Consider the following 25,422-nt stretch of genomic DNA (forward strand, 5'->3'; position numbering starts at 1 on the left):
GTCAGGGTTCAAATAGCTTAAATCAGAGACTACCACTGCATTTCCATCACTGCTCCTGTTAGGGCATACCACCCTGTCCCCAGGAGGACCTGATGCCTGGTGCCCCACACATGTGCCGCAGCATCCAAGGCACCTCCATACTGTGTCCCACAGCATCCCAAACCCTGCGCTGACTCAGCTTCTCCCAGCGCAGAATGCCCTTTCCCTCAAAGGAATCGTGACCTCAGCTTGAGCTAAGACCTTTCAAACCTACACAAAATAATGCAAACAAGATGTTTCTTCTTTCTGGCATCCCCAGCATGCAGCGTTTAATCCACCAAAGAAAGCTGCTTTGTGTTTAAGCAAAAGACTGTTTATTGTTATTTATAGGTAGAGAGGAAGTTGGACTAAATGATCACAGTTGTTCCTTCTGCCTTTATAATCCGTGACATACAATTAGAGCACAACTTTTCAAGTCAGTGTTTCCATCCAGTGTTTTGTTAATTCCATACTTCACACAAAATTTGGTATTTCAGTTCTGATGGCCAGACCTCAGCAGCAAACCGCAGGGCAGGCAGCTGGTGCCACAGCCAGGTCTCAGACCCAACCCAGCCAAACAACCATGAGAGTCAAGGAAAAAGCATTTGCTTAATTTTCAGCACATACTTATGCAGTTTTCCCAAGTGGACACATTTCCTGGAACAGGGCCCCGTAGCATACTAATGTACCCATGATGGTTTTAAGTTAGATCTGCACAATATGATGTTTCTTAGACAACCAAACTAAGGCTTTATTCTTGGAAAAGAGAAGTCAGCCTTGCCTGAAACAACAGAGCCAAAGGGAAGATGCAGGAGGAAAATCTGGAGAAAAGCAGGAGCGTGCTAGACTGACCAAAGCCAGGTTCAGGAGCAAAACACAACAGCACCTGGAGCTGAGCTCCTGGCAAAGCCCCGAGCCCCAGGTGTACTGTGTGGCTAACATGTGGGCACAGCAGAGGCTGAAGGCATGGCTGCTCCTGATCCCAGGCTGCCACTGTGCCTTCGGGACTCTTCATTCCCCCAGGAGGCTGACAATGCTCCAAACTCAACCAGCACTGATTTCAGCATTAGCACTGAATCATTTAACTTGCCAGAAAACTTGGACTCACAGTAGCGAAGCCCATTTCTGCTAAGGATGCTAAACACATTGCAATTATACAACTGTGCATTGCGCATACAATAATACTTGCACAGTTGCTACTGCAGGCCCCTAGAAGACCCTTCTGTTGCAGGCAATTAAAGCTACTCCATCCCAACAGACTGAGAAGCAAAGCAAGGAACTGGATTGAGGGATTACCTGTTTCTACAAAGAACTTAAAAAAAAAAAATAAAATAATACTTTCTGCACCTCTACCTGTTGCAAAGCACCAGTAAGCAAACAGTAACCCCTTTGTGAGCACCAAGTTCCACGCAGGCTGCAAGCTCCGGCTCTCTTGGAGAAGTTGGCAGTGAAAAGGCTGGGACTGCCCTGTCTGGCCAGCAGCCGGGGGAAGCGGAGCCCAAAGCAGCCCCACTGCCCGCAGAGATGCCCCCCACTGCCAAGGCTGGGGTGGTGAGAAACAGCACAGGGCAAAGCCGGGCGGTAGGACGGCTCCAGGCAAGCGCCCTGTGCCTGTTATTTTCCTTCCCTGGGTTAATTGGTTTCCTTCATAGATTTCTGTGGGTTTTAATATTGCGCTGTGTTTGTGCCTACGGCGCTACAGAAAAGAACAATCCCAGAGAAGTAAATTCCTAGCAGCTTAATTTAAAGAGGAAAAACAGATACCTGCCATCAGTCTGGAACATACGCCAGCAAGGTGGAGACAGGACCTATAATAGATTATTTAACAACAGATGTGTCAGCTGGGTTGCAAATGTGGTCAATACCTACCAGTCCGACTTCCCAACTTCCCCCCTGCAGCCACAAGCAGAGATTCAATTATTCTTTGAGAAATACATTGTTAAATAATTAAAAAGTTACTGAATGACTTTTTCCTTTTTTTTTTTTCCCTTCCCTTTTAAACCAGACCAATTCAATTTTGGAAGTATAAAGACGTTATAATGCATCAGCTAGCAATTAGCTACTGTACACTGTTTATTCTTGAAAATAATCTTTGAGTAGAAGGGCAATATTCTTAGAAACGCAGCATTAACTTGTTCCTCAATGACTTTAATATGGTTCTTTTCAAATTACTGCTCATAAAGTCCCAGGGAAGAAAAATTTACTGATGATATCCCATCTCCTTAATTAGTTCTCCCTCTCTCTCTCTCTCAGCAATCCAATAGCAAGTTTAATATTTACATAAAATAGAGCACATAAGCCTTACCACTAACTCTGCTTTAACTGGTGGTATCAAAACATGCAAAGGCTGTTTTGCAACCTGCACAGACCGTGCGCACAGGTATATGCAGCTTTTCAGATTCATACTTCAATAAATGCTTGTACTGAAACCATCCCAAAGGTTTTTAACACCACTAATAGTATTTTTTTGCTGTAAAAGGCCCTCCTCCCTTCCTGTGCTGAATGGAAAACCCTTCTGACCCCAAAGGGTTTGGGTTTTCTTGTCATCCCCCCCCAACTCATTTGTCCCTTACAAAGGACCATAACCCTACTTATTTCAGCCTCCCCATAGGAACAACCCCCCTAAGCAGACACCTTTTGCTCCCTCCAGCCACCTTTCTCTTTCCAGTTTCTGCTAAAACAAAGCTGGAGGCACCAAAGCTCACCAAATCACTCCAACAGTTTTTAAGCTATTGAATATCTTCAGTAGAATAATTACAACTATTTGTTTTCCATCTAAGCCCAGAGCAACCCCACAGCACGTTACCCAGCCTCTGGCAAGGGGCACACGAGGCTCTCCCCATAGCAACACCATGGACCTCTCCAAGCAAAGCCTAATATAGAACCATAATAATTGTTATTAACAGAAAGTAAAAATATCTCCACACAGCAGAGATTAGCTGCTGGTAAAATTAATCCATTCAAGGCCAACAAAGGGCTCAAGAAGGCCCTGTGTTCCTTCTTTTTTTTTTTTTTCATCTGTTGATTTTTCTTAGTTTTGAAGCTACCAGATCCATAGTAATTTTTTTTCCCTGACAGTCATTTCTAGCTTAATACAATTAAAGGTCAGCACCAAGATAATTTACCCAAAACATGGCAGACAAGGTAAAAAGACTCCCATTAGATTTTTGCTCACGATAAAGGAATTAGATTTTTCCCAAAGACAAATCAGGCCTATTGAAAATGTAAATCATTCTTTTCTATAAAGATATAAATATCTGCAGGGCTTTTTTGAGACTTTGTTGTAAGACATCTTGTTGTTACATGTACTGTGGTTAATACAATTGAATTACAGAATGACTTACAGCTTTAGATTAGCTTTTGCTTGATTGAGAATATCTTTATAATGGAAATCGGTGTGCACTTTTAACCTCGTTACAATGCTATGTTATATGTCTGATTAATATATTAAAGTGACTCATTCAACAATAGGCTGTTTGCAGACAGAAATGCAATTAATTCAACTTTATCACAACACCTTTATTAACATCGTCAAACTGTGGACTAGAATTCGATTACAAGAAGCAGATAGGCAACAATTCCAAAACAAGGGAAGGAAGCACTAGAATAATAAAAAATAATGGACTAAATACTTTTAATGCATTGTTGTGCATCTTCTTTACTTTCCACTCACCTTGCAAATTGTGGGCATTTCCACAACTCACTGAAAAGATAAAAATCTTCAGGTAGAAGGTGCTACTGAAGTGCTTTCTGGCTCCTAACCAGCAATACGTACTGCATAAAGCAAGGCTCAGAGATGTCCTGGGCATTTTTCAGCTTCTGCCAGGCAAACCCTTTCAGGTCCACCTGCTCTGAGCTACTGGTGCCATTTTGCCGGTCAGAGCCATCCCAGCATCACCTCGTGTGGTTCCCACTGTCCTCAGGTTCCTTCCACTCCCTGTTTTTTGGGCTGTCCCTTGGGGAGGAGACAGAGGATGGATGACTCAAATACCAGCACAGGCATTTGAGGTATCCACAGAAATACCTGCTCTCTGGTGCTCTGGAACACGGCAACATGAAGTTTATTTGTACAGTAATACAGATCAGTACGTGCAATCCAAGAGATAATAAGCTTTAGAAAGACGTAACGTAATGCACATCAGTCACCCCCAAATTATCCTCACTAACCACCAGGCTCACTCACCCTCTCCAGGTCAGTGACTAAGAGCATCATCTCCACCACCACTGATAGCACAGAAGAGAATTAGATGTGAAAATTGATTAGGTTAGGAAGATACACCTGCATAAAGAATTACTAAATTCCCCAACTGCTGGCTTACCTTTTTTTTTAAAAAAAAAAAAAAACAGAAATAACTCTGCCAAAGTAGCTGTAGGCTATCAACACAGCTTTCTGCAGCCAGCCTGCTCTCGCTCAAATGAGTCTTTGGAAGAATAATGCAGTTAGGAGCAAACTTCACCCTCTGAGACCAGGCTCCATGCCCTCGGGAGTTTATTAGTGAGGGAACACAACAGGTAGGGATGGAAAAGGCCAACGGTTCGTTTTGCAGCAACCTGAAAAGGCTGAGAGGACTGCTTGAGAGCTCTGCCAGGCATGAGAGGTGCGTTGCTGCGGCAGACAGCTGAAAAATCTGCCTCAATTGTTTGTTGTCATTTTTTTTTCAGCTAAATGTATTTGTAGATGGCATCTTTCATGCCTGGTACCTCAAAGCCACTTTACAATAAGATGTAAAAATGATATAATTCTCAGCACCACACACAGGCAGAGAATTCAAAATGAAGCAAACCACTCATTGCCACGCAGCCCCTCATCCTCTCCAGCGCAAAACAAAATGCTGCTGCTCCGCCCAGGCAGCTCTGGGCACTATTTCTGCTTTGCAGAGGGTTGCTTTAAAGTTTCTGGTTTGTTCTTGGCTCATTCATCAGCATTGCTAATGGAAGAGTTAGTGCTAGTTTTAAGGCAGCAACACTCACGGGGCTTACTGTCGCTGGAAGTAAACTGAGCACGGTTAAGATGAAGGATGCCCGGCAAATGACCCCAGATGGAGGTCTTAGTGGAAACTGCAGTCACGGATAATGAGGCCAAAAGAGGGTTTAGTGTAAAAAGCATAAAGTGATGGATATTGGTGAGCACAAGTCTGGCGTTGCAAAGCTGAGGGTTTTAGCAAGGATAAAAATCTCCAGGAAAGGAAATGGGCCAGAATATATTTTGCTAATAAGGCATCCATGTTAATAGAGGTCACAGGAGGCTGCAGCAATCTGGACAGCAAATAAGGGAGCTGTGTCCACGGGGCTGATACTTGGGGTTTTATCTCTCTGATAAAACAAGGATGTGCAGCAGCCACTTTTGAAAGAGAATCCCAGAGGCAGCTCCCTGATGCCCCAGTAAGCATAGAGGGCAATGGCTTGTCTGGAGGAACAATCTGGACCAAGCTAAATAAGAAGAAAGCCAGTTCACACTGTGGATGTAACTTCCCTGTGGGCTCCTCGGAAGCCAGGCAGGTCAGCCCAGACCTAAAAGCCTCCTTTTTCTGCCATGCACCACTTGAAGCATCCTTCACATAAACTGAATCTGGATCTCAGCAAGGACCCTGAGTGTAAGGCTGGTTTAATTCTGAAGGCGGTTCAGCTGTAAAGCTCAGCCGCAAATACACCCACAGTGAATGGGCTATGCCCCAGCCCTCCCTGTTCAGAGGGCAGCTCCTCCCCAGACAGCACCTCTGCCACGGCTCCTGAAGCAGCAGAAGCCTCAAGACTCCTCGAGGGAACTTTCTGATGCTGTGGTCTTTGGTTCAGCCTGAAGCTCAGGTTTTTTTCTGCTTAAATCCAATCTACTTCAAGACCTCATTATTATGTCCTTGACCACTACAATTTATTACAAAATGAGACAGTTTGAAATTTCAAAGCCTAAAGCCCAGTGCCCAAGGAACAGACACCCCCACACATCCCCTCCTGCAACACACACAGGCTGCTTTGGATGACATGATCACCAGCCCTCTCCTCTCCTACATCCCATGTCCAGCTGCCAAACACAGCTGTGATGGGAGCCAAGAAAAAGAAGAGATGAGTAAAAAAAGAAGATGCTCTGTGCAGTGAAGAAAGCTGCATATCAAAAAGCTGTGTACCCTCATCTCCAACTGTTAAGACCATATCCTGCACCACTACCTCTGCTTGCTCTTTGTACTTAATGTCAGGGCATCTCAGAACCAAATTATCTTTTTAAACGCTTGGGAGCCAGTTGCACAACAACAAATCAGCTCCTCCACTAAAACAAGGAACAAGCCAAGGCACAGTATGTGCAAACAGGTACACAGAACCAGTAATTAATCTGCACAAGATCTTTAGGCTTGTTCTGACTTCAGCTCGGAAAAGATGCAAGACATCCCACCGCGTGCAACCTGCGTGCATCTCAGTTGCGCTGTAGACAACACGTGATTTGAAGTGAGATCAAGCCAGGCTCAGTGGGCGCCATATGATAATCCCGCCCATGAAATGCAGCAGCCTTAAAAAGCTCTTTTTAAGCCACAGGGTAGTGGGGATGAAGTTGCCACCAGCTGAGTGATCTGCCTCTGACTGAAGTCAATGAAAAGATTCATGTGAGCTTCAGTGTAAAGTTGGGTTGGGCATCAAACGAGCTGTCAAAGCATGCTCCCCACGCTGCCGTGTGTGCATGCATGGAGAAGGGGGCACTGTTAGCAGCTACCTTCTACTTTTAATTAAAAAAAAAAGCATCACTGCAAATTCCATTGAAACAGCACAACATGCCAGAGGCTAGAATGCATCCAAAGTTAAAGGGGCAGAGGGGGAGCAAAAAAAAGGAGAGGACAACATAAAAGTTTACAAATGGAAGCAAAATCAAATGCTATTTTAAATTAAATCCATGTTGATATTCAATGCCATCTCCTCTGGCTTTGCACTGGCAGGTTTGAGCATCACTGGCCACATCCACTGCTTCCACCTAGCAGTTCTGTGCAGCCCTGTGTGCTCCCCAGCACAGCCCCACACACTCACCCGGCTTTGTTAGGACTCAATTCGGTGACAAATTTGCCCAAAGCCTCACCATGTCATCAGGGCAAGCAGGAGGGGAGACCAGCATGCCACTTTGCCCATGAGGGACCCCAGCAGAAAAAGGGCAAGGCTGACCAAAGACCATGAAAGTGTGTTACCTGTGTCCTCTACTGGCAAAGCTCTTGTTAGCAGTGAATTAAGTGTGGCCTCCCTCCCCAGGCCAGACAAGAGGTAAAACTTTCAACAGGCTTAAAATACTCTCTGAGCTTCACTCCCTCAGAGAGGCAAGTGATGGTCAAGAGCATCAATGTTAAAGTCCCTTCCAAAAATGCAATGCAGACCCTTAATTTGCTACCATGTATTTGAATATTAAACCAATGATTTAAGAGCAGCGGCAGCATGCCAAAGTTGCTGGATCAAAATTGTTGATACTGGGTTGCAAAACTGCAGGCATGAACAATTTTTGCCCTCCTCCTTTCAGAACCAGCCAAGCCACCAACAGCGTGGGGTTTCTAGATCAAAATCAACAACGTACAGTTCAGTGTGTTGCCATATGCTTCCCCAACCATCAGAAAATCTTTAATAGACAACTAATCGTAATACTCCCAAGGTATTTTCACAGGAATGGGAACATTGCTGATACTGTCCTCAGCATCAGGTTTATTTTCATCCTGCAGTGGGAACAGATGCTTGCTTTAACACGCTTTATCATGCATGTTACACCACTTATCACAAAATGGTTAACAAAAGTACACGATAAACATACCTTGGGATAGCTATGAGTGGGTCTGAGCTCAGTGAAAATCAAAACCTTACCTGTATTCCCAGCTTTAAGTGAAAAATGGAGCTAGCTTCCAGCAAGCATTAGAGAACAGCCTGAGAATTAAACTTTGCCAATAAAGAAACTGAAAATACAGAGGCCATATATCTAGCCGACTATCCCATGAGTGATGCCAACAGAAAGCAACCCACATTAAAAGTACAAAGAAACCAATCTCAGTGTCTCAAAGGGAATGACTTCTCGAACAGTGCTGTAATTTCAAAGCTTTCCTCGCAAATCTCTTGCCAGCTCTAGCACAGAAAGAAATCCATTAGCCAATAGGAAAACTCACCAGAGCTCCCTGCCACTGCAACCCACCCAGCAAAACAGAGTCGCCAGGTGAGCCAGCTCCAAAAGCAGCTCGCGGGCAGCATCCAGGGAAAATCACCCCAGCAGCGCCATGCTGACAAACGCACTGAATCACTGTGTGTGGAGACAGGTGACACTTTCATGCCTGGGTGCAGGGTCCCTTTATTTACATATACTTGATTTTCATCCCTGTGCATCTGCTAGTGCTGCAAATTTCTACACTGATTTGCAACAGAGCAATGTTTCTCTCTGTGGTGCTACAAGCAACCAAAGCAGCTAGTTATCTTTTCAGCATGCTTGTGGTCTCCCTACCAGGATTCTCAAAAAAAACATGGGCAAATGAGGGTCCAGTTTGCCCAGCTGTTCCTCCCTGGGGCTCCCCCAGCAGCTTCCCATGTCCAATGTCAGAGCTGGGCTCATAGCTGGCACTCTGCGCTGGCTGGGGTGAGCGCTCCAGCTTTGGGGTAAAACCAAACCCAGCCTGCACTGTGGCTTCACCTCCTCAGCAGCTCAGCTATATAACTTAGTGAACCCAGACCTGAACAGTCTTTTAAAGGTGTTTGCAGGGAAGTAAAACAGCAGGGATCTGCTCCCAGTGTAAGCACATTGACAACTGCACCCTGTTCCTGCATGGTGCTGGTACCCTTCCTCTAACCTGCTCCCCTCCTCAGCACAGATCGGTTGAACAAAAGTCTGGCTGCCTTCGTTTTGTGCAAAGCATTCAACACTGTCCCACACAACATCCTTGTCTCTATATTGGAAAGACATGGATTTGATGGATGGACCACTCAGCGGATAACGAATTGGCTGGATGGTCACACTCAAAGAGTCACAGACAATGGCTCAATGCCCAAGTGGAGACCACTGATGAGTGGCGTTCCTCAGGAGTCAGTATTGGGACCAGCACTGTTTAACATCTTTGTCAGTGACATGGATAGTGGGATTGAGTGCGCCTCAGCAAGGCTGCCAACGACACCAAGCTGTGTGGTGCAGTCAACACGCTGGAGGGAAGGGTTGCCATCCAGAGGGACCTGGACAGGCTGGAGAGGTGGGCCTGTGCAAACCTCATGAAGTTCAACAAGGCCAAGTGCAAGGTCCTGCACCTGGGTTGGGGCAATCCCAAGCACAGACACAGGCTGGGCAATGAGTGGCTCAAGAGCACCCCTGTGGAGAAGGACTTGGGGATGCTGGTGGATGAAAAACTGAATATGAGCCAGCAATGTGTGCTCACAGCCCAGAAAGACAATTGTATTCTGGGATGCATCAAGAGAAGTGTGGCCAGCAGGTCAGGGAGGTCATTCTCCTCCTCTGCTCTGATGAGACCCCACTTGCAGTGCTGCATCCAGCTCTGGGGCCCCCAGCTCAAGAAAGACATGGAGCTGCTTGAGCGGGTCCAGAGGAGGGCCACAATGACCAGAGGGCTGGAGCACCTCCCCTGTGAGGACAGGCTGAGAGAGCTGGGCTTGTTCAGCCTGGGGAAGAGGCGGCTCCGAGGAGACCTTATAGCGGCCTGCCAGTACTTAAAGGTGGGGAGGGACTCTTTATCAGGGAGGGTAGTGATAGGATGAGGGGTAACAGTTTCAAACTGAAAGAGGGGAGATTTAGATGAGATATCAAGAAGAAGTTCTTCACTGTGAGGGTGATGAGGCACTGGCACAGGTTCCCCAGAGAAGCTGTGGTTGCCCCCTCCCTGGCAGTGTTCAAGGCCAGGTTGGACGGGGCTTGGAGCAACCTCATCTAGTGGAAGGTGCCCCTGCCCATGGCAGGGGGGTTGGAACAAGATGATCTTTAAGGTCCCTTCCAACCCAAACCATTCTATGATTCTACGATTTTGCAATTTAATAGGATCTTATAGAAACTCAGCCACCAGTTCTGAAGGAAGAAAAATGCTTTGCTGAGCTCCCTGCTCTTTCCTTTCTAGGCAGTACTCTGCAGATAGAGCTGCACACTCCCACCAACTGCACGGGGAGCAGCAGGGGCTGGGCAGCTCTACCAGCCCATGTCATTGCATTTCTCCCTAGAGGTGCAGATGCACAGGCCGGGGCACACCTGCCTGACGACCCTGGACTAACTGAAGTTTCTTGCTATACATTCTTTTGGTGGTAGGTTGCTGGTATTTTTCATAATGTACTTTTTCTGTGAGACCAGTGAGACTAATCCTGTATTCTTTTGCAACATGTTCTCATTCCCAGATTTGGTCATGTTACAGACACATCAGCTCCACAGTATCTTCTATGCCCGACCCTAATTACACAAACACATATAGGTCCTGCCAAGCAAAAAGTCCCACTGTGCGAGGTGGGGATCAGCGACTGCAGCTCCATGTCCAGACAGAGAGGCACCACACAACAGCTAAAGCGCAGAAGTCCTGCCAGCCCCATCCGAAGGGCTGGGAGGGGCCATGTGTCCTGCTGGGGTGCAGGACAAAGCAGCTAATGCAGCCAAAATCCACATCCCTTTCTCTGACAACTCACACCTGCAGTGCATCCTCCTCCTCACATGTAATACATGGCTACAGAATCACCCCAAGCCACCCACCTTTTTTGGTTCGTGTCTCACTATTCTATGAGTTGCCTGTTGTCTCCCACTCTTCTGAGATGAGTTCAAAACCCTGAGGAGTTACAGGAAGGGGAAAAAAGCATTAAGAAAAACATATTTACATAGATAAATTAATATCTGTGTCAAATCAACAGCCTTCACACCTCAACTCCGCAACCTTTCAAAACACATTTACAGTGCTGGCTTAAGGTGGGGAACACCAGAGCAGATCAACTATTAGCTATGTAAGACACCCAGATCTATTGTCTCTCTTGTACTTCCAACAGCAGAGAAAGCATTAACTTCAAGAGGTGCTGGGGTTGAATATTTTATGAAGTTTACTTGTACTACACCTCTCCAATTGTTTGTAGGGGAAAGCACGAACAGACTGACTAAAATCAGTCTTCCCTATGTTCACGATTAAAATGCCTACAAGGAGGTGGACATACTATGCACATTTTCAACCAGGAAGAAAGTAGCAGATAGGAAAATTAATACAGATATAGCCCTAGACAGACTTTTTTTTTTTCCCCAGTCTGCCCTGAGACTCAGCCTCATTGACAAAGTACTTTAATAGCATATTTTAGGAGTGAAGTTTTTAAACAGACAAATTGCAGAAATAATAAAGCTCTAACACACACCATCGCTGACAAATTAGCTATTAAAGCAAGGCTTGGGATGGGAACTGCCTACTGCCATATTACTGAATTCACTCTTCCGTATTGCTGTTTACATACCAGGAAGAACACTGACCTGTAGGCTTACATTTAAATGCATGCCCAGAGGCGCACATTTTCCAAAAGCAGATTAACAGCAGTATGACTCCTCCTTGGGGACTGCAGAGCTCATCAGAATCCTACCTGGAGGCTCTGGATCTCAAGTTCACATGCCCTTTATTGACAGGTCTGCTGCAAGCTATAAAAGGGATCCAGGTCCCTGTGCAAATGCCCAAAACCAGCCTAGGGATGGGTGGTAACACATCCAAGGACCTGAAATACCAGGAAGAAAAACTATTGCTGCAGAAGTGCCACCAATGATGTGAAAAAACAAAGTCCAAAGGACCTGCAAGGGCAGTAGTGTCGTTATTCAGCCCATAATCACTACAGACATGGAAGATAAGTTTTCCATAATTCCAAGGGATTTTAATGACAATTAAATAACCTGTCATTATCCTTAATAACATAAAGGTGAATTGAACTTTGCCTGCTGAAGTAGTGGTGGCCAAGGTCAGTAATAAAAGAGGTTGATATGAGAAGCCAGCGCAAGAGCAAAGCTCCACATTTTCAAAGACAACTCCATGGCATTTTATACTTCGATATGACAATGGTGTCTAAAACCCATCATATTTACTGGATAACAGTAAATACAACTGTTTCCTTCTGGGTATATTCTTTGAAACTCATTATGTGCTGATAAGTTTAACAGAGAAACTTTCATTCCAGCACAGCTAAAAGAAAAATTGTATTCTATCACTTAAAGGCAGAGATATTTACTCCAGATCCCAGATGCAGACAGGCTATCAGAGTCAGGCCATCCACAATGCTGTAGTTCACACTGTCAGCACTTCCATTACCACCTTATTCCTCCACTGAACAGCTCATACCTTCATTTGTAAAAAAAAAAAAAAAAAAAAAAAAGGTGCTCTGGGCTCAGGTTTGACATAAGAGCCTTAGCTGAGCAACATTGGTGTTTTAAAAATAAACTTTTAAAACCCAGTGGCCTTTCTCTTAGTGACAATTGCCAGACAATTGACTTGCTTGTCTTGGAATTTTATCCTGTGCACTCCTATCAGTCAAAAATGTCTCTAGAGCAAACAAAAGAATCACTCAAGTATTAAATAATCAAAAAGAGTCATGTTTAAATAAATACCTAACTATATATCGCACTAATGAATTCAAACAGCTTTATCAAGTACAAAAGCACTGAATGTTTTTGCAATGCTCAGTGACTTTTTTATTTTAAAGGAAGTCAATTTACATTCTTGTTTGTCAGAGGACAGGCAGATTATAGCTCCACTGCCACGGCTTGTGTTGACTTTAGTGGCACTCCATCAACTCATCTTCCCACACACACATTCTCTGTAGACAGATCAAGGTCTCAGTATTCAATAACATAACTGACAGTCATGTTCCTTCATGGTATACATGGACATCTTCAAGAAAAAGTGCATTTTTATTGTTGTGCCAATAAAAGAAGGATACGGGAGGACAAACAGTTATCCTTTCAGGATCGTACAGCAACGCACATGTTGTGTGTGCTTGCACACACAGCCTGTAAGGGCAATGTTTCTGTTCTGTCTTAGCACCTACAAGCATAGCAGGTTTGATGGTGCGAAACATGTTGGATGCTTTTGCTTACAGTTGAATGTCAACTGATCTTTCAAGATCAAATAGGCTCACGCTACATATAGAAGTAAGTTTTGTTTCTTACTGCCTTGGAAATTCCAGCTGGGTCTTCTCTCTTGTATACATCATTATCATCTGTAACATGAATTCTCCATCTCACCTGACCTCAAGCTAAACCTACAGTTACATCTCTGCTCCTTTGCTATTCCAGAGAGGGGTGACAGGTTCTGACCAACGGGAGAACCACCTGCCCTGGCTCCACAGCAGCAGAAGTCGAGCCCAGCAGAGCTGCCGCTCCCAGATCCTGTCAGCTGGAACCTCCCTGTGATCCTGGGGGCACGAGAAACACTTGGCTGCTGTAAAACAGGGATTTTCTGCAGAAAGGAGCTAAGGCATGGAGGTTGAAAGCCAGTGTCCTGCACTGTACCCTGGAGCCCAACATGCTGCCCACAAGTCCTGCCTGCATCCATCTGCCCTGGTGGCCAACACCAAAACCCAGCCCTCAGCCACAGCCTCCTCCTGGTCACCACAACACAAGAGTAATCCAGCTCACTGGAGATTTTGTCCTTAAACCCCTTCTAAGCAACGAAGAGAGCTTGCACCATGTGTGCTAAACTACTTCCCAAGGCCCACCACGTTATTTCACAGCCTGCATATGTGTGGTTGTGTCTCAGGCAATCACTGAGCAAAAATGGCACATAAAACAGCACAGAAGAGTGCTTCTGGCTGAATGCCACACAGCTCAAAATCCACAAGCTGATACATTTCCACGGTCCCCAAAAAAGATGAGTTACTTACAGTGCAAGTACTACAGTGACCTACATAAACACAGTTCTTTTGTAAACAGGAGTCAAGAATGACAGGAACAAGCAGCTAACAGGGAAACAGTGGCAGATTTTAATCATTGTTGGCTTTAAGCAAACTATAACAATATTCCCACACCTTCGCTCCCATCCCCAACTCTACCCTACCTGCATGGAGCTGCTCAATTGTATCTCAAGAAAAATCTCCTCCGTAAAACAAGCACAATATTACCACAGTCCATTTGTCCTTGGCATTCAAAGGCAGCAGCAGGACTTTCTGACCAAGAAAGCCTCAGTTTCCTGGGAGGCTCAGAAATTCATACAATGTATTTTTAAAGAGTCAGGTCACTCCTAATAAATAAGAAATAACCTCACCCCTGGGATTAAACATGGCCCAAAACTGGAATGAGTTACCAAAAGAGGGAAAACCAGATGTCCTTTAATAAATCAGGAAGCAGGGGATGCCACAGCACTTGGCTCTGCTTGGCATCTATTTGGAGGTGCATTTTCGTGATGTTAAAGGAAGCAGGGGACACCTGGAGAACAGGACCAGCCTCTCAGAGTACCCAAGGCACGTACAGCACCCATGGAGTACTGAAGATGCTGGGACATCTCATCTCCTTATCTCACACCCCAGCTACAAGGCTGATGCCAGGATGACTCCAGACCCTTCTGCTCTGACTAACTTGAAAAGAGGCAAAGCCCTTAACAGAAGCCCAGGCCACATGAACACCAGTTTCAAATACTGCCAAAAGTTTTTAAAAAATCAGAGGACTGGGTGGGGCAGGGAGGTGAGAGGAGCTGGTAACTGGAGCATTAGGGTTTGTTGGCTGGAGGAAAGGGACAGGTCGGTTTCAACATGTAGAGCTCACAGTCCACAACTGAGCCCTGCTGTGGCAGTGAGCTAAGGGAACTGCAGAAAACTACTCACTGTTGTTGAGAGCTTTCCTTCGTTCTTCTGCACATAGACAATCGCATCCCGCACCAAGGAGAAGAGGTTCAGGAGGACATGCTCCATGTCATAGGTGCCATGCATGCCTTTCATCAGCCCCTCCAGAGACCCAATGTACTCTCGCCAGTGGTTATCAATCTCTACAACACCCGCCAAGCATCCTTGCATCACCACACTGCAGTAGCTGGCACAGGCTTTAGCCAGGAGGCGCCCCTGGCAGTGCGAGCAGTACCACATCTTTAGCAGCGCACGTCCACAGTCCTTGCTGAATTTTAAGTGGTCAGTAGTGTTTATCACCTCGATCCCCAGGTTGAGCGCCTGCAGAAAGACTCGTGTAGCCTGCAGTGACTTGGACACCTGCGTCATCATCATCTTCGGGTAGTTACCAAAGACTTTGAGGTCTCTCCTGGCTGCCCGCAGGCATTCAGTCATTTCCACAGAGGGATCAGGGAAGCCAGGATTCATCAAGTGAGAGTAAACCAAAGGGAATAAACTGTCAAAAAATTCATTTACCATGTCATTAACACTGATATCAGAGCCCAATATGTACAGCGAGACATCAGTAAAAAGTTCTCCAACAAACTTAAGAGCTCTGGGCCCCAGGCTCTGGTAGTGGGTCCTAAACATGCTGTTGGTGAGGTTTCTTGCATGCCGTACTACAATTTCAAAGGCTTCTGCAAAACAGAACAAAAAAAAAGTTATTAAGAGACAATGACCTCAGAAACAGGGAGGATAACGTTATACCACATTACTGCTGCAAAGGCTGGTCCCATCCTGCCCACTTTGGGTCAAACATCTTCTGGCAGCTGTGCCTGCTGCAAAGCTTACCAGTATCAGTGATTTTCAGGGGAAATGCTACATTCTTCAAACACAAGCTACATTTCAAAATGGCAAAAACTATGATCTAGTTAACATTTCAGCTTTTAAGAAAAGATTGAGTCAAGAAAAGGGCTAGACCACAATTTCTTTCTCTCCCCCTTTCATAATTATTTGAAATTAACAGGAATTCTATCTCCAGACTTCATTTAAGACAGAGATAAAAGGGTTGACAAACTGCACAGTTGTTTAAAATCAGGAAACAGTAAATGCTGACATTCCATTATGAAAAGGAAAATACTTATAGGAGCTTAATCAGAGAGGATATTTGGAATTGAGCCCCAGCACCTGCCCTGCACTGTGTCCTCAAAGCCACTTGAAATGCCCCTGCAGTGCTGTAACTTTCCTGAATGCACCAGGCTCACTTCAGCTGCAGATCCAATGTTTCATCTGCCCTGAACATGAGCTCCTCCATGGTCCGAGAGCTGGTGACATACTGTCCATCTGTGGGGGCCCAGGCAGGACCACTCTCACACACATCAGGTTGTGTGAAACTGCCCCATGGAGCTCGTTTCACAAGGAGACCATCAATTTAGTAGGAAAAGCCATGGCACATCTTCCCCTCTCTGCCTTCAAAGACTTGAGGACTTTCTGCCCACACCTCCTCCACACAGCAAGAGGAAAGCCTCCAGCAGCACAGCCACTGCGCCATTGTTCCCTTAATTACAGCCCTCCTCACCAGGAGGCTTCCCAAATATCCATACCCAGGTATGCAAAGACAATATACCTACACACACTCCAGTTTGCAAGTTAAAGTATTAGAAGAGGAGGCCACCAGTGCAAACTAAAGTCTTTTCCTTCAGCCAAGTCTCTCTACCAGTCTGTGTCCCACCCTCCAGGGTACTATTCATAAAATGCTAAAAATAATGAACAGCCTCTTGGTTCACAGGTCACTGACACCCCACAATGTAACTGCTCTCAACTGTGTCACTCTGGAAACACACATCCAGGCTCAATTTGCATGAAAATTATTCATGTTCAATAATTAAAGGGAATGTTTAATTTTTAAAACCATAAGTGTTATTTCTCCCATTTGTTAAGGCTGGGATGCAGCTGAGCATGGCCTGACATGTCTCCACAGTGGTTCAGTATCAACGCTATCACAAGCAATGTCAGGCCTTGCTGCTCGCTCTGCATTACTTAAGAGCTTTTGAGACCATCACATCTCCAGGACTTCCAACTCTTTCTTCCCAGGTGCACCTTTTGCAGGAACACCTGGTGGGACAAGGACCCAGTGCTGTTTGCTGTCCCCCCCACCAGCATGCAGAAAGCCATAGTGTAAGCAGCGATCAAAGCAGAGATTACTGATATACTTTTGTAAACAGTGTCTCCTCCATCCCATCTGGGGCCTGCGCACCTCCCAGATATACCACTGAAGCATTTTGTCCACAGCCCCTGACACCCACACCACGACTGCCCCAGCAAGCCCAGAGCAACCATCTGCGCTTCCAGATGACAGCAATCCTTCCTAGCACTGCAAGGACACAGGGTCCCTCTCTCCATGCCTCCCTTGCCACAACAGCAGGCATCTTGCTCCTCACACCCACACAGAGTATTGCAAAGCTCTCCAGGCACAATGGCACGTCTGACATGGAGCAGGGTAAATGTGCAGGCTATGCAAGCAGAGCAAATTCTGGTTGCACTGTTATTAAAAGTTTTAAAACAAAAAAAGTCTCTTTAAATAGGGCACATGGATTACAAAACTTTTTTCCTCCTTCATCCTCAAGAGCACCAGAATAGCTTTTGCCTCAAAGAGCACAAAGAACTTTTTGGACCAGTGTTTTTTTGACAGCACTGCAGACAGTGCCAGGATTTTCATGCTGCGCCTCACCATTCGCCTTTAACCTCTTCTCTGTTAGTTCCCTTAAAAAAAGTCATCCCTCTTCCCTTTTCTCACTTCTCTGTGCTTTGCAAGTTATCATCAGAGCCAAGAGACTCTTCGCTGATTAGAAAAATATTCCAGGCTCCTATGCAAACCTCCTACAGCGAGAAATGCTTCAGAAAGGAATCGAAAACAGTGGTGTATCAGAAGAGCATGCACACACAGTCCCACTGCTTTAAAGGTCATGACATGCACATAATTTCTATCATAATAACTGGCTAAGAGTGTCTATTTTATGCGCCTTGGAGCTTTTGCATATATCCATTATATATGAGCGCGCAACAGGGACTATAAAAGCATATGGAGCCTCCTGCTGCCCTATTAATAGATGCAAGAAATAATAAAACTTTGTAAAAAAAAAGAGTCTTACATGCAAAATCTCTCACACCCAACTCCCCTAGTAGTTGCTTATTCTGAAATAGTCCTCGCAAAGGGCTGGCTGCAAGAATATTAAAGGCCCAGCTGCCAGCAGCAGAAGTGACCCATGGCCAGACTCTGAGCACTTCAAAGAGGAGGAAACTTTGTGGGTCAGTCGCCTGCGCTCCCATGAGCATGCCTCGCGGGGAAACAGAGGGGAAGCCGCATTACAGAAGCAGCACAGGCTTCTGATCCCCCATAAAATCCCACAGCCTGGATTTGCTGCTGGTAAAATCTGCCCTGCTCATAACATGGCATTATTGAAACTCCTATTGCTGGAGGACAATTGAATCTTTTCTTTCTTTTTCTTTTTTAATTTCAAGGATATTTTCAAAAGCCACAATTTAAGGCAGCCGGTTTGCAGGTCTAGCTGAAGCAGAGTAAATACGTTAACAGCTCTGATTAAGTGTAGCATCAGACTTGCACCCAACTTCCAGCAGGCAAAGATACCACACAGCAGAGCAGAGCTCATGTTTTACAATCTCCATCACTGTAGCTATGCACGCACAGCAGAACTCGACCATGCCACATAGTTATTTATCTGCTTTTAAAATATTTTCTTATGTGATTAGCAGGAAAAAACCTCAAAAACACGCTTTTGCATGCACTAAAATTTAAAGAGCCCTGATCCATAAGTCTGGCTCAGGGAGACAAAAGCCTGAGCTGCTAAGGGCCACCATATCCGTGTTGCAGTTTTAGGTCCATCACTACAACAAAGACATTGAGGTGCTGGAGCGTGTCCTGAGAAGGGCAACGAAGCTGGTGAAGGGTCTAGAGAACAAGTCCTATGAGAAGCGGCTGAGGGAACTGGGTTTTTTTAGCCTGGAGAAGAGGAGGCTGAGGGGAGACCTTATCACTCTCTACAGCTCCCTGGAAGGAAGTTGTAGTGAGGTGGGGGTCAGTTCTCTTTTCCCAAGTAACAAGCCACAGGACAAGAGGAAATGGCCTCAAGGTTGCCAGGGAAGATTTAGTCTGGACATTAGGAAAATTCTTCACCACAAGAGTTGCTAAGCACTGGAACAGGCTGCCCAGGGAAGTGGTTGAGTTGCCATCCCCAGAGGTATTTAAAAGACGTGTAGATGTGGTGCTTAGTGACACAGTTTAGTGGTGGACTTGGCAGTGTTAGGTTAATGGTTGGACTTGATCTTAAAGGTCTTTTCCAACCTAAATGAGTCTATGATTCTATGCCAGAAAGTCACTCCTGCCTGGGTAGCTCTTAAGCACATTTCATCCACAGGTATCTAAAAGGAGCTGAACATATACCCTCCAAAGTCATTTCAGTCAACACAGCAACAAAATTTGGGAGCAATTTAACACCCCACAGCATCATGGTGCTGTACCCCAGTATGGATGCAAAGAACCATATGGTGCCTGGGTGAAACAAAGGGACCACGCACAGAGTGAGAGTCAGAGCACCATCACCAGCAAAGCATTGTACCTGGTGCACTGGTACTGCACATCTGCTGACCACCTCTGTCAAGGGCAGTTTATCAGGGCTCCCAAAGGGTGTGTGAAACAGATGAACCCCTACTCTAGACCACACTTATCAGGCACCAACTGAAAAGCGTGGGCTATTACTTATTTTTCCCACAGGACTGTTAGTGAAGCACCTGGAGAGGAATTGCTGCCCGGTTCCAGTGGCCAGGAGGGAAGGACTAAGCTGCAAAAGCTCCCCAGAACACATCCCAGGGAGAGCTGCACGGACACTGCAAACTGGCAATTAGAGAAAAGAAAATAAATTGTAAAAGAGCATAAAAGTGCCCTGAGTGGGGATTACTGGCAGAAGAAGGAAATCACTGCATTATCAGCTCAGATAGTAAGAGTCTGCTGCTTAGTAAAAACACCAGCTTTCCCGAGAAGGCGCATTTGCTCCAGAGCTGCAGCTACTTCAAAGGGGCCAATACTGGGGCAGGAGGAGCTCTGGATTATCCCGCTGGCTCCCCCAGGCTGCAGGAGGCTCCAGCCGAGTCTGGGACTTGTTGGGTTTATTTAAGAGATTATGTGATGCAGTCGCCTGAACCACAAGGAGCCGGTGCAAGCAACCCCAGTGAGCCATTCCTGCACGGCATCCCCAGAGAGGCAAGAGCCAAAATCCAACAGCAGCTGCAGAGCCAGGGCAGCTACAGAGACAGCACCCAGCCCTGATCCAGCAGTTCCAGATCTGAGCTCAGGGAGTGCAGCTTCACAAGCAACTGAAGGTGTTTGGAAAGATGCTGCTGCCAGGAACAGGGAGGTCTGTCCTCCCTCCGTCCCCCCATGCCAGCTCACCAAAAAACAGCACCATAGCAACTATCGTTGCAGCCACCTTCTTGCTCCCCCACAGCCATGGGGAGAAGGTGTGAGCTGCCACACAGCAGGGCATAGGGGAAAGCAGGATCCACCATGGCAGTCAGACACCACATGTCATGGGCTTTGTGCTTGCCCCTCCGTTACCGTGCCGCTCTTTTTTGCTGGAAACACAAGCTTCCCACATGGACAGCTGCCCTTTTCTGTGCATCACACAAGTCCGCTTTGGCAAAGGCACACCAAAGATGAGGGAGCTGCACAGCAAAACCTGCTGCATCAGCAGCCCATCCTCCATGGTACACCTTGTAAGGGAACAAAGTGGGGTGAAGGTGCAGGATTATGTGACCCGTGCATCCCTCAGCACATGGACATCAAGGGGTTAACACTGCACCTACAAGCTTGATTTTACTGTTTTCTTGGCATTCAGGCACACAAAACATGCAACCAGAAAGTGCTCTCTGAGCAGGGAAGCTCCCACCACGCCTGCTCCCACTGCCCCCATCAGGAGCTGAGCTCCCAACTCCCATTCCTTTGCAAAAGATTGTTTTCTTAACTAAGCAATTGTCTCCCCACATTTAAAACCTTATTGTGACCATGTAAAGACATCCCTTCACGGTGGAGGAATACAACATATTTGTTATTCCACTATCAAGAGCTCGTAAAGACAATGCTCAGTTCTATTTTTTGGGAGACAGCCAGGCAAGTAGATAAGGTCATCACCTTGTTACCTCACCATAAAAGCTTCAGGGCTACCTCCTCCAGGACTTTGTGGCAGAGTGGTGAATCCTCACAAACTATCCTGAACTGTAAAACAAACAAGAAACTGATTTCCATGCAGCAGAAACCTTCCTTGAGATCAACACAGATCACTGGCATCCAGCTGAATTTCTCTTTCCGCAGGTGATGCATTTTGTGATTCACTGACCTTTCCCAGCATGCTGCTGCTTGGAAGCACCCTGGGCTGCAGGCTGCAACATTGCACACAGCGCTCCCCTGTCCTGCATGTGGGACCATTTTCAAATCTCACCAACTCTTCATATCAAAATGCACTTTAAATGCCTTTTAGGTGTCAATGTGCCCCTTCTCCCTCCATAAATCTCATCTATGGATGTGACTGCTTCATGGCAGCAAGTGAACCAGCTCCTGAAGCTCAGTGGGTTTGCTGAAGTCCCTCTTTCAGGCTGAAATGGCTCTCCTCCTGTGCCTGGGTTTGCCCCCCAGACCCTTTCCCCAGAGGGTCCCTACTCACAGGACCTGGCACCAAATTCTCTGTGCAAGATGCAGCAATAACCACAGGAGCCGGAGAGCCCCTGGCACAGCCAGACTTCACCTGCTGAGCTGCCCTGGCCCTTCCTGCTCTCTGGCACTTCCCTGTCAATGGTAAAACCTCATTTACTGCCTGTGAAACAACCCATTGATGCAAATCCCTCTGCCTTCACTCCTCAGGACACAAATCACATTGGGAGAGAATCAGGCACAGGAAACCCTCAGCCCACAGGAATCATTTCCATCCTGAGGCAAAAACATGGGTCTCCAGGCAGGGCAGTGGAAGATTCATCAGTTTAGTGGTCCCAACGCAATCGCTGCATCCCCTTCAGGCCCAAATTTCCAAATCTTTAAAAGTCCCATACACCTGAAAACCAAAAACACTCAGCCCCTCAAAAAAACCACCAATGTTCACAGGTGGGAATTCAAATGTTCATCAACAAAATGCTAGAAGTTTTGGGTTTTGTAAGCTCGACAAAGTATTTTCCAACACAGCGACTGCCGCGGTACTGCTAGGAAGCAGTAAAAGGAGCCATAGGCATCCACATGTGAGTGAGCTCTAAAGAAGGAAATACTTCTTTAATATCTCCAATGAATCAGACAACTTCAGATGCATTGCAACAGCCTGTGTTCCTGAAAGACACACAAAAGAGCTCACCAAGAGAGAAACAACTGTTTGAAATAACGGCCTGGCTGCCACAGGCACTACTGGTGAGATGAACCGCAAGTCATTTTTCAAACAGCAGGTAATATTTATCTACAAACTTGGAAAAGGTTTGCAATATATTGAGCAGAAAGGAAACAAAATCCAAGATATTTTCCCCTGGCAGCAATAAGAGCAGACTCCAGATTTGTTCCATTATGATTTACACTATACTGCAAGTTTTTAACAACATTATCTGGAGACAAAGGCTCTTCTAAACAGCATAATTACTTTTGTCTGTGGTATTACAAAACCCATCAGATGGTGCCACTGCTGCTCTTACAGGGTTTGTTTCTCTGAGCACATTTGAGTTTAGAGCTTAGGAAATGCTTTTTTTCAACTATGACACAGCCTTTTGGATTACTTTTACAATATTGTCACTGTAAAAACTATAGACTTGAGCTCCCAAGTTTATGAGATTAGCTTCAAAGCATTAGTAATAAAAATTAGAACAATTCAGTTATTCTGTCTTCTAAATTTTAAGCCATCGATGTTTGCACCTTCTACCTTGGCTCCATCACCACCAGATCAAGAGAAGAAAGGTCTCAGTCCGATCTTTAAATGAGGGAGGGCTCCTTCCAGCTCCATGCCCACCACCCTCGCTCCTGCAGGAGCTAGGTTAAAAGTTTCCAAAACCAGTGCTGCTCACCAGCCAAAGCCAAATCATTACTCTCTTGTCAGAAAAGAGTCTCCTCCTAATTACCTATGCCTATCAAAATGCCAAGCTCTAAAGCCATTTATTTTAAATTGTTCAGCTTATCTAGTGCCCTGGGATTTTGAAATATATTCCCTGAAGTTTCTAATAAAAATACTGTATGCTAGAATCTCATTATATCCACTCAAAACACCCTGAAAATGCGCTCCTATTGTATTCTAGGTAACAGTCTGACTGTTAGGCAATTAGTCACACTGTGGTTCACCCATTTATTATTTATATCCCATGCACAAAGACTTTGTTACTGCAGAGAGCAGAGCCCACCAGCACAAGCTGCTACAAGCCCAGAAGCAAGAAGACAAGAAACATTGGTGCCCACAGCTCCCCACCTCCAACCAGCCCCTCGCCTGGACCAGACCCTGTCTGGAAGGAGTTCAATGCAATGCTCCGTACCCCATGCAGGCGTCTGCATCTCACAACAGCAAAACCCAGGATTCGGGATGCTGGAGGGGACCACAGGAAAGCAGCTTTTCTTTTAAGGGGCACCAGGATGCCTTGAGAGGTCCCTGGAGACCCTTGGCAGTACCCACTTCAACATACAAAACATACACTCTAAGTGAAATTTTTTAGAAACCCCCAAAAAAATCTCACAGCAAACACCTCTCAAGAATGACTCTGCAGCAAAATCTTTTCTGGGGCTTCACATACAAACATGTGGCTGTGGCTATTTTGATTAAATATGAGTTGCACATCTACTGTATAATTTGTTTTCCTGAGTATCAAGAAATAGTCCGCTTTGTGCCATGATAGATGTGTGAATGCTTAAGAGATTCCTGAAAATTTAATAAAGACAAAGTTAAAAATGCAAAAATGCAAACAGTCAGGGATGGTATGAATGGTGGATGAACATGATTCTTTATCAAAACCAAGGGGAATGAGAGGAGTAAGGACTCAGAGAAGCAGGCTCAAGCTGAGCCCTCAGAGCACAAGTAGGAAAAGCAGAGACAGACAGATGTAAGAGGCTTCGGTAGCAAAAAGGTTGTTGTGCTGGTAACCTGTCAGACCAAAGAGAGGTAAACCTCTCCCCATGCACTCCACACCCCCACCCTGATGCTGAAGCTCACGTAAGGGTTGGGATTCGAGTCCAGGCTCCTCTCCATCACTGGGCACCAGTTTAGGCATGCACTGTGCAGCAGGACCACTGGGAAGAGGCATGGCAGAGCCCAGATGCAGAAGTGCCTGATGACGGAGGGAAGCCTTCGGCTTGGAGAGCATCAAACTCTGCACCCACCATTTGTGCAGGGTGAATGCTGCTCCTGCAGAAGTGATTTACTGTAAAGGAAACGGTGTTTTTATCCTCTCCGAGACGGCTGGGATTTTGCAATAGAGAGAGAAGGAAACAAACTGCTGCTCCTCAGGGCAGAGACTGCTGGGGTCAGAGCGGTCTCACCAAACCCAGCCTCGTGGGAAGGCAGTGGGGAGTGCTGAGCTGGCAGAGCTCAGGGTCAGCCAATGCAGAGTTCGCTTTCAGCCACACGCAGAAGTACGTACCCTCAAAATATTTCATATTTTCCTCTTTCTCTCTAAAGGGGAAAAGTTAATTAAACCAATCCCACAGAACAAAATAAATCACTGAAAACAGCACCAGCAGGCTTTTGTTATGTTATAATTATATCAATAACATTTCCAGAACTAATGTCACATCACTGGGGAACTTTCACCTTCACCATTTTTTTTTTTAATCCCAAATATTTACACTCTTTGCTTCTAGCCTTTCTTACCTCTTCAATTTGCTGCAGAGATGACAGTCTCCATCTACTACTCTTACTTTAATCCAGCTGCCCAACCAGGGAGCAGAGCCCCAGAGCAGCAGGAATAGCTTTGAAAACCCCACAGAAGGGGCATCTCTGCCCTAGGTAACTGAGCAGACAGAGGTATCGCAGACCCAGGCATTTTACCACTGCAAAGCCACATCTGGGGTTGTTTTGATTTTACTTTTAAACACAAAGTGCATTTAAAAAAAAGAGAGGAGACACAAGGAAACCAGCACTTGGTCACCCCTCCCGACATATTTTACTAATTGGAGGCTCCAACATCCACCTAATGAGGTTATAAAGATATCAAAAAAGCAGCATGCCTCTTAAAAGATGAATGACGGGATACATTTCAAGCACAGGATAAGTGATTCCATACAGTCCCTCCCAAATTTACAAGCCAAGCATTTGTAAAGACCAGGACACCAGTTTGTGTAGTTCCTCCATTTATTTTACATTAAAAGTTATAAGGAATTTCTGAAAAAAACGCATACCTAGCAAATTCCTTTATTCATCAGAATAAATGAAGATAAAGCAAGCCACTAGGTCAAGTTGAGCTTGTATTCAAAAATTCAAAAAAGTCTTTGGAAGTGCATTGGTCTCAGTAACTTCAGAGCAAGGCAGATCTGTGACGGGGTTTTCCAGGCTCCCTTTCATTCCAGCAGGCTTTTATCAGCCTGTTAAGTCTCCAACAATGGAGAGCAGACTATTTATTTAAGAAGCAAATTCCTTC

General features: G+C 45.6%; 1 protein-coding gene across 1 annotated transcript in view; it reads right to left on the minus strand.

Moving 5' to 3' along the window:
* Positions 1-25,422, minus strand: part of GPC3 (glypican 3) — a 153,619-nt gene that overhangs the window by 66,343 nt on the left and 61,854 nt on the right. The window contains exon 3 of the mRNA XM_086470175.1: positions 14,770-15,464. Coding sequence (XP_086326301.1) covers positions 14,770-15,464 — 695 coding nt within the window. The remainder of the gene's footprint in view (positions 1-14,769; positions 15,465-25,422) is intronic.

This window comes from Leptosomus discolor, chromosome 9 (genome assembly GCF_034619465.1).
Source record: "Leptosomus discolor isolate bLepDis1 chromosome 9, bLepDis1.hap2, whole genome shotgun sequence".
Lineage (NCBI taxonomy): Eukaryota > Metazoa > Chordata > Aves > Leptosomiformes > Leptosomidae > Leptosomus > Leptosomus discolor.